We start from the raw sequence: 13,536 nt of genomic DNA, 5'->3' as shown, positions 1-13,536 counted from the left end.
CCTTCTTCACAGGTGACCAGGCAAAGTTGCTCTACCTTTTTTTTTTAATATTTTATTTATTCCTGAGAGAGACAAAGTGGCAGAGATACAGGCAGAGGGAGAAGCAGGCTCCATGCAGGAGCCCGTTGCGGGACTCGGTCCCAGGTCTCCAGGATCACACCCTGGGCTGAGCCACCCAGGGATCCCTGCTCTACCTTTCTTGTCTCAAAGTAAGCATCTGCCCAAGGGAGGCAGCTCTGCCAGCCAGGGGGCTGCTGGGAAAGGGGACAGTAGGCAGCCTGCAAACAGGAGTCAGAGAGCCCATGACACGACCGGCCTCACTTGCACCTTCCATGCATCACAGGCTCCCTCCACAGACCTTCATGAGACGGGGCCCCTGTAACTTCGAAGGCTCATATGTTTTAGAAACCTCAAGTCCCTCTGGTGTTGGGAGCTGCTTTATGGGTCTCACCTTCCCTGAGACCTCAAGCCCCCGGGCCAGGTGCCCAGAGGGGCCTGGCATTGTTCACTGGCCACAGAGCTGCGACAAGGAGCCGAGTGGCCCAGCGCGGCCTCCCTGACATTGCCTAGAGAGGTCTTGCAGGCCGGAGCTGCCCTCCCACCCAGGCTGCCCTAGAATCACGCCTTACGTTAATTGCACACGTCAGCCTAAGAGCGCTTGGGTTATTTTTGAGTTGTTTTCAACCTTCCAAATGTTATGTAAAAACACTCTGATTTTTTTATGAGCTCTGATTAACAAGAGAAATAAAAGATTTCTTTTCTGGTTTTCCAGGCCTGGTATTTGCCCACCAGACCATGCAGGGGCAGGAAACGAGTCAGTGTGTTCCCGTGGGGCTACCTGGCTGTGGTCACCATACCTGTTGAGAGCCCTCGGGCTGTGTCTGTGGCCTGGGGGTGCGGTGGGTCTGAGCCCCCCAGCAGTCACGCAGAGCTGCAGTCTTGCCTCAGGCCTCCCTGAGCTGTGTCCTGCTCTCAGGTGGCCCTGGGTGGCCAGCGTGCCATTCGGAAGCCTTTGCCAGCTCAGAGTGGTGGTGGGGGGCAGTGTGCTGGGGCCTTCCCCCCTCCTCCTGAGCCCTCTTCATGGCCCCCCACACACACTGGGTGTTTACTCTCCTGAGCACTGAAATCAGCACTACTGGGGGAGGTCCTGCCACGGTCCCATTGTGCCCACCACGGCCCCCAGAGGCCTAGCCCGCACTGCCCGCCTGCCCAGTTGGCAGGAGCCCAGCAGAGGGGCCCGGAGCGGCTGTTTCTAGGCCACGATGAGCATGTTGGGTCCCACCAGCAGCCCAGTTAGTGGAGCTAATTTCAGCACGGCATCTAGTCTCTGTGGACTGGCTCTGGGTATCTGTAAGGTAGCATCCCCTGGAGGACACGCTATCACTGCCCCCCACCCCATCCAGCGTACCAGGAAGGTGAGAAACCTGGGTCCTCAGGCCCTGGACAACAGTTGTGCACCAGCAGGGGTGCCACACAGCCTTGTGGCCTCCATCACAGGGGGATGTGATCAGCTCGGGGCCACTTCTGAGCCTGGAGAGGCCACGCAGTGGCAGGTGTGGCCGGCGCCCAGAGACCAGAGAGCACACAGCCACAGGAGACACGCAGGACCCTGCACCCCACGCAGCCACCACTGTCCTGACAGTGCGCCCTGCCGCCCAGCTGCCTTCAGGTGTCCCTGTGGTGCACGTCTACACTGGCCTCCCTGTGACAGCGGTGCAGCGTTCAAACCACTTGCAGGGCAGGGCCTGGGAGCAGACCCTAGTCACACCTGATGTGTGACCCAGGTCATGCCGGGGCCTCTTCCAGGGGGCCCTCCAGCTGCTGTCGGACCAAAGCCTGGTCCCGGGGCCCAGTTCTGCCTGTGTGGTCTGAAGAGAAGGCCACCAGATCGGGCTGGCCCGGGTCTCAGCCCAAACCTTGGCCAGTCCCAAGGGCCAACGTGCGCCCTGCCCTAGGCTGCTGCCCCGTGTGCACAGCAGCCCCGGCGGCTAGAGCGACAGTGTTCCAGGCTGGAGCGAGGCCAGCACTGCCGGCCATCTGCCCCTGGGACGACGGCAGTGCCCTGGGCTCTAAGCCCCCCGCCCCCATAAATCCATAATAAAAATAATCCCTCACTTTCCTGATGTGCCCCAGTTCCAGAAGTGCCTCCTGATGCGTCATCGTGTCAACACGTGAGATGGGCCAGGGAGGCACAGCTGACCCCATTTCACAGAATCGCATCAGAGAGGGCTCAGGGGCCCAAAGGGGCAGGGGGCACCCCATTCTGCCTCCAAGAAGACAGGATGACCGTTCGCAGGCCCCCAGCCCAGAGGAGGCGGCCAGAGCTCCTGCCAAAGGCCTGGTCTGGGCCTCTGCGGGGATCGAGGTTGAGTAGCTGGGCACTGCTGCCCCCTGCGGCCACCGTTGCTGCCCAGGGCCCCCCTGCCCAGGATGCAGCCTGGTGCCTGCGTCAGCCGATGGCCCCAAGGGCACAGTTCCCCCGAGAGTCGGGCAGTGGGGCCTGCCACACACACCCAGGGCATCGTGTCTGAGGACAAGGGGATGTGGCCCCATCGCCGATGGCACCTACCCTAAGGGCTGCGAGGGCAGAGCGAGGGTCCCACGCTCGGTCCCATCACGGGCCGGCTGAGGAGCCAGGCAGAGACGTGACAGGCACGCACTGAGGGAGGACACCCCCCTCCCCAGAGCCCCCAGAGCTACTCACCCTGGGCTTGGGCACCCCTGAGCCAGACACCACCCCCTGGGCCTGCACAAGTCTGTTCCCTCCGGGTGAACGGAAACGTGGATGTGCCCCCAGGGCAGCTGCCCGGTCGGCCTGCCGCTGGCCTGAGAGTGGGGGGCAGGCCCAGGTCACCTGGGGGCGACTCAGCTCCGGGGGAGGGCCGCCCGAGGCCCGTCAGTGGGCACTGCCCATCCGTGGGCACTGCCGAGGCCCGTTCCTGCCGTCCACCGGCCGACGACCCCAGCCTGCCGGGGCCTGGAGGGCCAGGGTGCGATCCAAGGGCTGGAAGCCTTTGGTGCCCGGCCCGCGCAGCCCAGGGGCGCACCCGCCCGGCCACGGACTCCGCACTGTCCACCTGGCGTGTGGTCCCCGCAGGCGCCGGCAGGTCCGGGGTAGGCCCGGGCGGGGTGGGGCGGTGCCGGCGGCCCCAGGTGGCAGGAGTGGGCGGGGCCCCGCCGGACTGTGCCGGGCACGGCCGCTCCCGCTCACTTGGCCCGGCCGCGCTCCCCATCACCGGTCCTCGGCCCTCGGCCCTCGGCGGCACCGTCCGAGGTAGGTCTGAGCGGGGCCCCTGCGTGGAGCGGGGCGGAGCAGGGCGCAGCAGGACGGCGGCGCCTCCCGGGGCGGGCCGGTGCCGCCGCGCTGAGCCGCCCGAGCGCCCCCGCCCGTCGGTCCTGCGGCCCCGAGCCCCGGCGGCCCCTCGCGCTGCGGGCGGGCGGAGGGAAGCCGCGTCCTGCCGTGCGCGCCGCCCGCAGTGCCGCCGAGCGCCGTGGCGTGGCCGGGGGCGTCGCGGGGCGCGCGGGACGGGCGGCCGGCTCGGCGGCGCGGTGCGCAGGTAGGGCGGGCAGGGTGGGCAGGGCGGGCGCCCCGGGAGAGACCGCCCCGAGGCCGCAGGCTGGGGGGGGGGGCGCCAGCCCGGGGGGTGCGGGTGGGGACCACCGCCCGGCCCCTCTGGCTGCCCCTCCAGAGGCCGACTCTGTGCCCCCGCGGCTCCCCCGCCCCGACTCCGTGTGGCTGCTCGTCCCCAGCCGGCCAGGGCCGACCCCCATCGCCCCCAACACGGAGATCTTCCAGCCTGGAGGCCCCTCTGCAGGCTGATGCAGGCAGGGCCACCGCCGTGACCCCTGCCCACCCTCCCAAGGGCCAGGAAGCCAATCCCCTGGCTCTCAGCCCCCAGAGATGGGAGCAGGGCCCCGGGGCCAGAGAGGGACCATCCCCTGGGCCCCTGGGGCGGGGCGGGGCGGGGGGGGGGGGAGGGAGGGGGGAACCTGCTCTGCCGGGTTGGTACACAGTAGAAAGCGGAGCAGGCAGCATGTGGACGGTGCCGGCGGTGACAGCAGGCAGGATGCTGCAGCCACTGAATCCCAGACCCGTGTGCAGCCTGTGACCCCAAGACCCTCAGCACCGACTCCCCCCCCCAGCTCCTTGGCCATGCAAATGGCAGCCAAATCCTCCCAGCCCCAAAATGAACTTCCTTCGGGGAGGCTTCCCCATGCAAAGCAGGGAAGGCAGGCCAGGCGGAGACCTGCTCCACCCCTCACGTGAGGGTCTGGGTTGCTCCCTCTGCAACCAGGAGCGGGAAGTGGGCCTGGCAGTTGGAGGGTGGGCTCTGGGACCCCATCTGTGCTGGGTGCCTGGTCCCGCTATCGCCGAAACGCTGCCCCTTCTCTCCAAGAGACCAGGCGGAGGTAAGGGGGGCTGGGAGGTGAGGTTGCTCGGTGAATAGAGGTGTGCTCAGAGTAGAAAGTTTTCTCTGCAGTTAATGAGCCCCGTGGGGGTCCAGGAGCAGGCACATGGGGCCTCATTACCGTGGCCTCAGCTTCAGGCCCTGCACCCTGTGGACAATGTGGGTGCCTATGTGGAGCCTGGGAAAGGGCTGGTACAGCCGTGGGGACCTCCCAAGCACTACACTGGGAGTCAGTGTGCAAGGGTGGGCTCCTTCCCTTCCTGGTGGGGAGGGAGCACCGAGGGGATGACGGCAAGCTGGCAGCCCCCTGGCTGTTGCTCGCTTCTGTGTCCTGCAGCCCCAGGCTGGCCACTTCCGAAGCTCCCGACACCATGGAGGAGTGGGACGTGCCCCAGATGAAAAAAGAGGTGGAGAGCCTCAAATACCAGCTGGCCTTCAAGAGGGAGATGTCGTCCAAGACCATCCCTGAGTAAGTCCCCAGGACCCCACCCGGCCCAGCACCTGCTGATCCTGATCTGCACTTCATTTCCCTGCCCCATATGTATTTGCATGCGTCAGCCCACACCCCTGCACCCACCTGCTCACCTCAGCCTCCCCAACCACAGGCTCCTCAAGTGGATAGAGGATGGGATCCCCAAGGACCCGTTCCTGAACCCCGACCTGATGAAGAACAACCCATGGGTGGAAAAGGGCAAGTGCACCATCCTGTGAGGCCCCCACGCCCCGCCCCCAGATTCTCGTTTCTGTAGGGAGGACAACTGTGTAAACGTGTGACTTTTAGAAAGACTTTTTGAGAGTGTTCGTGATTTTATACATCTTCTGGTGGAGAAAAAGCAACACAGCATTTGGTGTGGGCCCTGGGGCATCTCATGTGGATCTGCAGCCCCCTGCACGGGCTAAGGTGTCCAGCATGGGCCCCCGGCTGTCCAGCAGGCGTCACGGAGCTGGGTGTAGACCCGGGCCGTACAGCAGGCCTTAAGGAGCTCGGTGCAGCCCCGGCTATAGCAGGTCCCTGATGGGCACTCTGCGCCGCACAGCATTGGAGACGCCCTCCTTGAAGCGAAACCAGACGTCACTCCTGCCCACTGCTCTGCCTATGCGCCGCTCAGCCACGTCTGTCTCGGGGGCCACAGCTCCTACGGAAGCCACATCATTGCTCCTCCACCTCGCCCTGGCCCCTCCAGCCCTTCCCGCACCCCACACACCTGCACTCAGGGGGGCCGCTCTCTTCGTGACCACACGACCGAAGAAATCCCTCTCGGGCTAAAGGAGGCAGGTGGGTCAGGCTCTCAGAGACAGACCCCTGGCGGACACTCCCGCTATGGCAGGAGGGCTGAGAGGCCACAACCCAGGGAGGAGCCAATGGCCCCAGGCCGTGGGAGCAGATGCCCACCTCCCCTTCCCGGGGGCCAGGATCCCTTTGATCCCCCACCACCCAGAGCAGCATCCTCCTACCATAGCCGGGCCCAGGGTGGAAGGTAGGAGCAGGCCCCCTTTTGACAAGATGAGAAATGGGCCCAGTGGGACCCCCACCCCTGGCTGAGCAGCAGGCACGTGGCAGGCCCCCCAGGGCTGAGAACCAGCCCTGCCCCTCACACCTGTTCCTCCAGAGCCGCTTTCTTCAGGATGCGCTCCAGCTGCTGCTCCAGCCACTGCTCCTCTTGGCTGTGTGTGGTGGGTGGCTGTGCCTCTTTCTCCCCAGCACCGCCCAGTGGAGCCCTGGCCCCTGGGGGGGCCCTGTCCACCTGCAGAAGCAAGGTGTGGTGAGGACATCCCAGGCAGGGTCACTCCAGGGACAACAGCCCTGCCCTCCTAGGCCTGGCTCTGGCCCAGAGCGCAGGGCAGGCTTACCTGCGGGCCATCCCCAACCCGGGCCAAGGCCTCTGCCCGCCGCATTTTCTCCATTTCAATCTCATGGGCAATGAGCTGCTTAGCCTGGTAGGTGAGGGGTTTGCGGGTGGGCAGCTCAGGAAAGCGACAAACCTCCTCCACGTTCCTGGTCTCAGAGTAAAGAGACGTGTCCGGTCAGCAGGCACAGGCAGGGGCTACCTCCCACACCAGTCCCAGATGCCAAAAAGCCAGAGCTGCAGCGTGGGGCTCGTCCTGGCAATATGATGCCTCAGCCCCAGAACAGCAGGTTATCACCCACCCCAAGCCTGTTTCCCCAACTGCCTACAAGCATTAGAAGGAAACCGCCCCAGGGCTGCAAGATAAAAAAATGAGACAACATGGCAAGGTCTAGACTCAAGGCTGGAGTACCTGGAACGGTCACCTTTACTGCCTCCTTGCAAATGGCCCAAGGGGGCTGAGCACTGGCCCCCTTGTTGGTTGGGCAGCATGGCCCCAGGGAACATCTTAGAATGGGCCAGCAAAGCCCTGAGGGCAGCTCCCGGGGGACATGGAAGCAGTGAGAGCCTGCTTGTGAGAGCCGTGCCACAACTGTATTGGGGCAAGAGCGGAGTTGGAACTGAGCAGAGCTGGAACCGCCCCCTACCACTGCCCCACAGACGAGAAAAGTGAGACTCACACCTCGCTGAGACTGCACCTTGAGAGTCCTGCCCCAGTGACCGCCATAGCACCTGGCACCCAGCCCCCGGCACCCACCCCAGGTGCTGTGGACTCACGGCTCGAGCCTGTAGATGTACTGCCCGTCGGGCAGGCGCTCCTGGCGGTAGGTTAGGCTGTAGGCAAGCATGGTGCCCACGAGGCTGGCCAGCTGCTGCTTCTCACGAGTGCTGTACAGCTGCGTGCTCACCTATGGGCGGGGGGCAGTGGGCAGGGACGCTGAGTGTGGTCAGGGCCCAGCCCCACCAGCAGCCACACCCCTCACTCTGGACAAAGCACTCACAGGGCGCAGCTTGGGCGCAAGGATGTCCAGAATCAGGCAGAGGGCATCCAGGACGAGAGCCTGAGGCGCGGCCCGGCTACGGGTGGCAGGTGCAATGCCCGCCACAAGTGTGTGGATGAGGTTCTGTGTCCGGCTCGTCCGGCTCTGGGCCTAGGATGCAGGGTGGATTGGGCCTCGGTAACCCAGGGTCCCTGGGCCAGACCCTAGGCCCCGGGCAGGGGGCAGGGGCACACCTCCTGCTGGCTGCTAGGGAACGCAATCCTCGGCACGTGGCTAGAGGCAAAGAGCAGGTGGAAGGCTGCTGGCAGGAAGGGCAGGTAGCGCAGCAGCTGGAAGCTCTGGCCGTGGTGGGCGGTGCAGGTCAGCAGGTCATCAAAGGCCAGCCAGTCGAGGGCCGTGCACACGGTCCCCAGGCTGGAATCCCGCAGCCGCAGGCGCAGAAAGTTGTCAAAAAGGCCCTGGGGGTAAGCAGGTAGGTGGGCCTCTGAACCCCCGGCCTCAGTGCAGCCCACTGTATAAGCACCCCCCACGGGACCCTCCACCTCCCACCTGCCCTGCCAAGTCCAGGGTCTGGGGCAGCAGTGAACAGCAGCACGGGACCCTGAGGCCCCCAAAAGAGGAGCCAGGAAGGCCCAGCCTGCCGCCCTCACTGTTGGCCGCAACTCAGATGCAGGAAACACCCTCATGCCACCCCTACCACCTCAAGGAGCCCACAGGCTCCAGTACCCATCCCCTCCCCGAAGGAAGTCCTGTGGGCCAGAGCTGAGGCCAGAGACCCTGCTCCTGTGCCACGTGAGGTTCCGTTGCCCTCGGGGCACAGCACACCCTTCCCCATAGAGCTTTCCAGATTTATGCAGATCCCCAGCCACTAATCCAAAGCTGCTTAGTCAGGGACATGGCTTAGACCAGGCTTCCCGGGCGTGGGGGCATCTCTGCCACCTGCTCGAGCCAAAACCTCACCCTGCCAGCTCCACCCCACATTCCCGTTCCCACAGCTCACATCCAGAACGGGTACACTCCTGGGCTCTGACTTGGGCCTTGCCGCCCACCCCCCATCGCTGCCAGCCCACCCCGGCCATCCCACCAGGCACCAGTTACTTCCTGTCCCCGGCCCAGCCCGGCTTGCCGTCACCTCTGACGGGTCTCCCTGACGCACCGTGTCCGCCACCCTCGCTCATCCCTCTCCTTGACATCACAGCAAGCACCTCCTATTCTCTGGGACACACACACACCCAGATGCTAGCCTACCAACACCCCCAAAAATGTCTCATTGGGGATGCAGCGAGATTACCTGCACCACCTTCTCGTGCTCGCCTGCGGACCCAGCCACGTGCAGGATGCGGTGGAGGCGCTGCGCAGCCGTGGTCAGAGGCGCCTCGGCAGCACGGGGCCCCAGGCCCAAGTGCCCATCGCCGAGCAGGAGCATGTGTGGGGCAGAGGAGGGGTCCTGGGCCCAGCGCTGCCTGCAGAGGGGTGCCAAGGCTGCAAGGGCGCCCCGCCTCTTCGTTGCCCTCGCTCCCCAGAGCGGCCCAGGTGTTTGTACACTGATGAAGCTCTGTGGGTCCCCAGAAGGGGATGGAGGGGGAGGCCAAGCACCCCCAGGCCCGCGTGCTTACCTCTGGGCCCGGGGCAGCTGGAAGATCTCCTGCCACACGGAGAAAAGCCCCTTGCGCTGGTCCTTGAGCCCGACCCGCGTAGTCTGCACGGCCCGCACACTCAGCTCCCGCCGGCCCCGCCCATGAAGGAACTGGACACAGGGTGGTGGGAGCTGGTGAGAGAAGGCCTCCCCCGCCTCACCTGGCCGTGGCCCCCCGCCCACCTGCCCACTGGCCCACCTGCAGCGTGTTGATGCAGGCACGGATATCGTTGTCGGTCTTCTCACACAGAGCTGCCAGCGCACCCGGGTCAGCCTGCATGCCCTGCCGTAGGGAGATCTGCAGGGAGGGGCAGGGGGGTGGGCAGGTGCTCCCCGGGAAACCCACCCCGAGGCCCCCTCTTCCCTAGAACACGGGAGAACTGCAGCTACAGATCCCCGCGGACCGGCCTGGATCCCTGCTGGAACCTCCTACTGCCAAAGAGCAAACCGGTGCAGTCATGTCCCGGGGCCGGCTGGAGGCTGGGGGAGGCAGAGGGGGCCAGGGCCGGGACAGAGGGCGCATCCCCCCAGCCTGTAGTCGGCCATGCAACCCCTCGTCGTGTCCACCCTCAGCCCTCACCAACCAACCTCCTGCAGCCGCTGCGTGAGTCTCGAGGACAGTATGGGTGGGAAATGGAGCAGGAAGGCCTGCTGTCTCAGCTGTCTCAGGGACGGCACAAACCTGCAGGGGTATGGGTGTGCACCAGGGTGGGTGCCACAGCCCAGCAGGCGGAGGTGGCCAGGCAGAGCTGGCGGTACACCCTCCCAGGGCCCTCCACCCTCCTGGGGAGCCCCCCCGCCCCGCACTCCGCCCTGTGCAAAGCCCTGCTCCACCCCACTCACTGGTCATTGCAGATGCAGATGATGGGCCTCATCAGGAGCCCCCCGTCGGCCCGGTGCCGCCGTCCCCCACTAGTGGGAACACCTGGACCCCCTGACTCCGCATCCTGTGGGCCCTTGTGGTCCAGAATGTTCAGAAGAACGTTGATGGCAGCCTAGGAAATGCCAGGAAGATGCAGTGAGCCCTAGCCCGTTGCCCACCCACCTGCCCACCCACTGGGGCATCCAGGAGGCCCACCACGGGCGCTCCGTCGATCTCATCTATGACCAGACAGTTGGGCTTCCCACCAGCACCCAGCACTGACTCCATCTGCGTGGCCGCCTCGATGCACGTGCGGAAGGCCTCAGGGCTGCGGTCATCACTGGAAGCAGTGGGCGGGGAGGGGGGAGCCGTCAGGGCAGCGTGGCCTTGGCCACAGCTGCAACCAGGGTCCCTGATGAGAGCCTCCCAGGGCAGAGCCGCTACGTCTACACCCCAAGGCTGCCCTGAGACACGGCGGCAGCCCCAGCCAGCCCTGAGAAAGCAACTCCGTTCCAACCACTGGGGTCTTAGGGTGCAGTCAGGACAGATGGGGGCCCTGGAGACTGGCCTCCCCGCCCCTCACCTTGCGTTCATCTCCACCACGCTGTACCCAGCGTGCCGTGCAATCACGTGAGCCAGGGTGGTCTTGCCAAGCCCCGGGGGCCCACACAGCAGCGCCACCTGCAGCCACAACAAAGGAGACGCGGATGCGCTACCCCCTGTGCCCAGGGGAGCCCCCCCCCCCCCGAGCTCCCCCCCACCCAACCGCCAGGCTGAGGCCTGCTACTCGGGGACGTACCCCCACCCACTGCAGTGACTGCACAAGAACAGACTCCAGCAGGCTCACGCTCCACCGCCTATGCACCAGAGCGAGAGGAAGTCCCACGTGGGACAAGCAACTCGGCCATCACTGGGACGACGGAGCCCAAGAGACCACCGTCACCATGAGCATCCAAAGGAGGACCGGGGTCCTCCAGACAGCGCAGGCTTCACATAAGCCATTAAACAGACTCAGATTCCAACTCACGTCACCGACGGTCCACGCCAATCCCCTGATGCTACAACGCCCATGGTGGGGGGGGGAGGATAAACGTGCCTCGTGGCCCCAGGAAGCTGCAAAGGTGCCGGCGGCCGAGAGCATCGCCCCTGGGCTCACACGTGTGTGGGGAGCAGCCAAGCAGGGCTCACCTTCTGTCGGGGCCGCCGGCTCGGGTCCAGGTCAGCCTCTAGCATGTCCTCCAGCACCTGCTCGTGGCTCTTCCATTTGCTAGAGGTTGTGGCCTCCTTGCCACCTCGGGTCAGGTCCATGCTGGGCCTTGGCTTCCTAGCAGGCCTCTCTCGGCCGAACACCACTGGGTCCCACAGTTTTAGCCACTTGAGGAGGCAACGGTTAGTGAACTGCAGAAAGGGAAGCACAGCCTGGAGGAACCACCAGCACTAAGGACACCCTGCCCTTCACATCCACCCATCAGGAGCCCCGAAAACACACAAGGATGCTGAAGCTAAGTGACAGGTGACCAGTGCCTGGCCACCCAGCCCGTGACCGACAGAGTGAGGCTCACAGCAGACCTCCATCCCTACAACTCTGACCCCCTCAGGAGCCCCCAGCACCCCCAGGGGCATCCCTGCACCAGCTTCTATGAAAGCGGGAAAGGAAAGAGAAGCTCCAGGCACAGGTGGGAGGATCCCCAGTCCAGGTCCCCGGCCACGCCATGCTGACCTCAGCTTCCCCACCCATGCCTCTAACGGGCTAATCAAAACCATCTCCCCCCACCCCAAAGCCCTGTGAGCTGACAACACAATGATTAGCTGAATTCCACACTGTTCGTCTTTGGAAACAAAAAAGCCAGTCGTTTGAACGACAAGGTCTCACGTCATCACTGAGCAGCTCCGTGTAGTACTGGGGTGCGAACTCGTCCACCCAGAGGCAGTGCTGGGAGCCATCCGGGCTGTTGGCCAGCTCTTCCTCAGGGGCCCCCAGGAGCTGGACCTCTTCCTCCACCTCCTCCGACCTGAGGCTGGAGAACACCATGCCTGAGCCGCCGGGCCTCTGGAGGAACTGCACAGCCCCCCAAACAGGCCACAGGAGGGGAAGGGGTCACCGTGTCACCTGCGAAGTGTATCCGAGAGCTGATGGGCCTCCTGCAGCAGCTGCTGCCTCCGCTGTGCAAAACCAAAGAGTGGTGTCAGGAGGGCTCCAGCGTGCAGGCACCCTAGAGCCACCCTCCCACTCCCAGCAAGCCCCACCTCACTGTCGACCTGATCCTTCAGGGACGCAAAAGACACACCCAACAGATCCAGCCGGCCCTGGCCTCGCCACCAGGTGTCACGGAAAAGTGTCTGCCGGGAAGGGAGGGCAGCAATCGTCACCCACCAGGACATAACCCCCCACTGACCCCCTCCAGACGGCGCTGCAGGACCCAGAAGGGCATCCTCCAGCACAAACACACCAGCCGCAAGACGGGCCCGTCCCTAAGCAAGCATTCCAAGGAGAAAAGCCTTCTGGGTGGGAGCATCTAGAAGGAAGGAAGAAAAACAATAGAACGAAAGAGAAGAGGCCAGGGGGGAGGTGAGGGGGGGACGGGCTGGTGAGCATCCAGAGGGTCCGCAGGGTCCAGGCCTGACCGGGCAGCACGCGCCCACCTGCACCCCCGTGCCCACGGGGTCCGCGCGCAGAACCAGAAAGGCCCGGGAGCCCGCCGTGGAGGTCACGCTGACGTAGTCCTCCAGGACAGGGGGCCGCCTCAGGACAGGATTTTGGGCCGCCCGGGGGGCCCACAGGAGGCCGCAGTCAGCAGCAGTGTCCGAGGGCCTGGGAAGGGACAGGAGGGGTCGTCTTGAGGGCCCGGACGCCTCCCAGCGCCCCGGCCCCGTCCAGAACCCGGCAAGCCACACACCCCTCGGGCCACAGCTCAGGGGGGACCTCGGGGCTCTGCGGGGGGGTGATGTCCCCGGCGGGGGAGTCAGGACCCGGCGGCTCCTCCTGCTCCTCTGGCTCCTCCGGCCTGAAGTTCAGCTCCCTGACGACCTGCAGCCGCGGCCGCTTGACCCTGGGGGCTGGGGAGGCAGACGTCAGGGGCCCAGGCCGAAGGTCCCCACCCCGGTCGTGGTGGGTGGCCCTCCTCCGCAGCCGCGCCCCGCCCGCGCCCCGGGCCCTGCTTACGTACTGGGGGGCAGAGCCGCGTCCCCGGGCGAGGGCGCCGCCAGCCGCCTCCTCCCCGCGCCGCCGCGGCTCCCCGGGCGTCCACCTGCGGGGCGGCGGGCGGCGGCCCCTCCGGCCTCGGCGTCCTCCGGCGTCAGCCCGGCCCGGCCCGCCGCGGCCCAGCGCTCCCTGCGGGGTGACCCGGCCGCCAACCCTGCCAGGACAGACAGCCGCGGCTCAGCGCGGCCCGCGCACGGGGCCCCGCTCGCCCCCTCCTCCGGGCGGCCCCCCGGCCTGCGCCCACCTTCCAGCTCGGCCAGCACCTCCAGCTCGGCCGCGAACCGGTCGTGGAAGTTGTCCTCCGCCCCGCCCAGGCCCAGCTCGCGCTCTCCCATGGCGCCCGCTCCCGCCGCACCGCAAAGCGCTCCGAACCTCCCGCGCCGCCGCCGCCGCCGCCGCACCCGCCCCCGGCGTCCCGGCGCCGCCAACCCCCGGCCGGCGTCCCGGCGCCGCTCGCCATTGGCCCACGGGAGAGCGCGGCGGAGGCGGGGCTGCGCGCGCAGCTGGGGCGGGCCCGGGCCGTGGGCGCCGCGGACGCTCGCCATTGGCCCGCTCGGCCGTCCGTCCGCGGCGGGGGCG

The 13,536-nt window shown here is 66.1% G+C and overlaps 2 protein-coding genes across 4 annotated transcripts; one reads left to right on the top strand and one right to left on the bottom strand.

Annotated features, from left to right (window-relative positions):
- Window positions 1-3,225: 3,225 nt before the first annotated feature.
- Window positions 3,226-5,183, top strand: GNG13 (G protein subunit gamma 13). 2 transcript variants are annotated; one of them, XM_055339908.1, is made up of 3 exons: window positions 3,226-3,274; window positions 4,747-4,878; window positions 5,015-5,183. In XM_055339908.1, exons 2-3 carry the CDS (start codon window positions 4,781-4,783, stop codon window positions 5,118-5,120), a joined length of 204 nt encoding a protein of 67 aa, XP_055195883.1. In that variant the 5' UTR covers window positions 3,226-3,274; window positions 4,747-4,780; the 3' UTR covers window positions 5,121-5,183. The 2 variants fall into 2 exon arrangements, with proteins under 2 accessions (XP_055195883.1, XP_055195884.1); XM_055339909.1 differs by lacking the exon at window positions 3,226-3,274 and adding an exon at window positions 3,495-3,557.
- On the bottom strand, window positions 5,181-13,334 carry CHTF18 (chromosome transmission fidelity factor 18). 2 transcript variants are annotated; one of them, XM_055339807.1, is made up of 22 exons: window positions 13,202-13,334; window positions 12,923-13,111; window positions 12,653-12,812; window positions 12,399-12,567; window positions 12,003-12,095; window positions 11,866-11,918; window positions 11,629-11,773; window positions 10,944-11,153; window positions 10,339-10,436; window positions 9,972-10,095; window positions 9,737-9,888; window positions 9,482-9,575; window positions 9,093-9,191; window positions 8,874-9,004; window positions 8,549-8,720; window positions 7,491-7,715; window positions 7,258-7,407; window positions 7,034-7,164; window positions 6,261-6,405; window positions 6,008-6,154; window positions 5,615-5,672; window positions 5,181-5,545 (listed from the first exon to the last, which is right to left on the bottom strand). In XM_055339807.1, exons 1-22 carry the CDS (start codon window positions 13,290-13,292, stop codon window positions 5,409-5,411), a joined length of 2,973 nt encoding a protein of 990 aa, XP_055195782.1. In that variant the 5' UTR covers window positions 13,293-13,334; the 3' UTR covers window positions 5,181-5,408. The 2 variants fall into 2 exon arrangements, with proteins under 2 accessions (XP_055195782.1, XP_055195783.1); XM_055339808.1 differs by lacking the exon at window positions 5,615-5,672.
- Between the last annotated feature and the right edge of the window lie 202 nt (window positions 13,335-13,536).

The sequence above is a fragment of the Nyctereutes procyonoides genome, unplaced genomic scaffold (assembly GCF_905146905.1).
Source record: "Nyctereutes procyonoides isolate TBG_1078 unplaced genomic scaffold, NYPRO_anot_genome, whole genome shotgun sequence".
NCBI lineage: Eukaryota > Metazoa > Chordata > Mammalia > Carnivora > Canidae > Nyctereutes > Nyctereutes procyonoides.
Note: the sequence above shows the minus strand (reverse complement) of the source record. Positions and strands in the feature narration are given on the sequence as shown.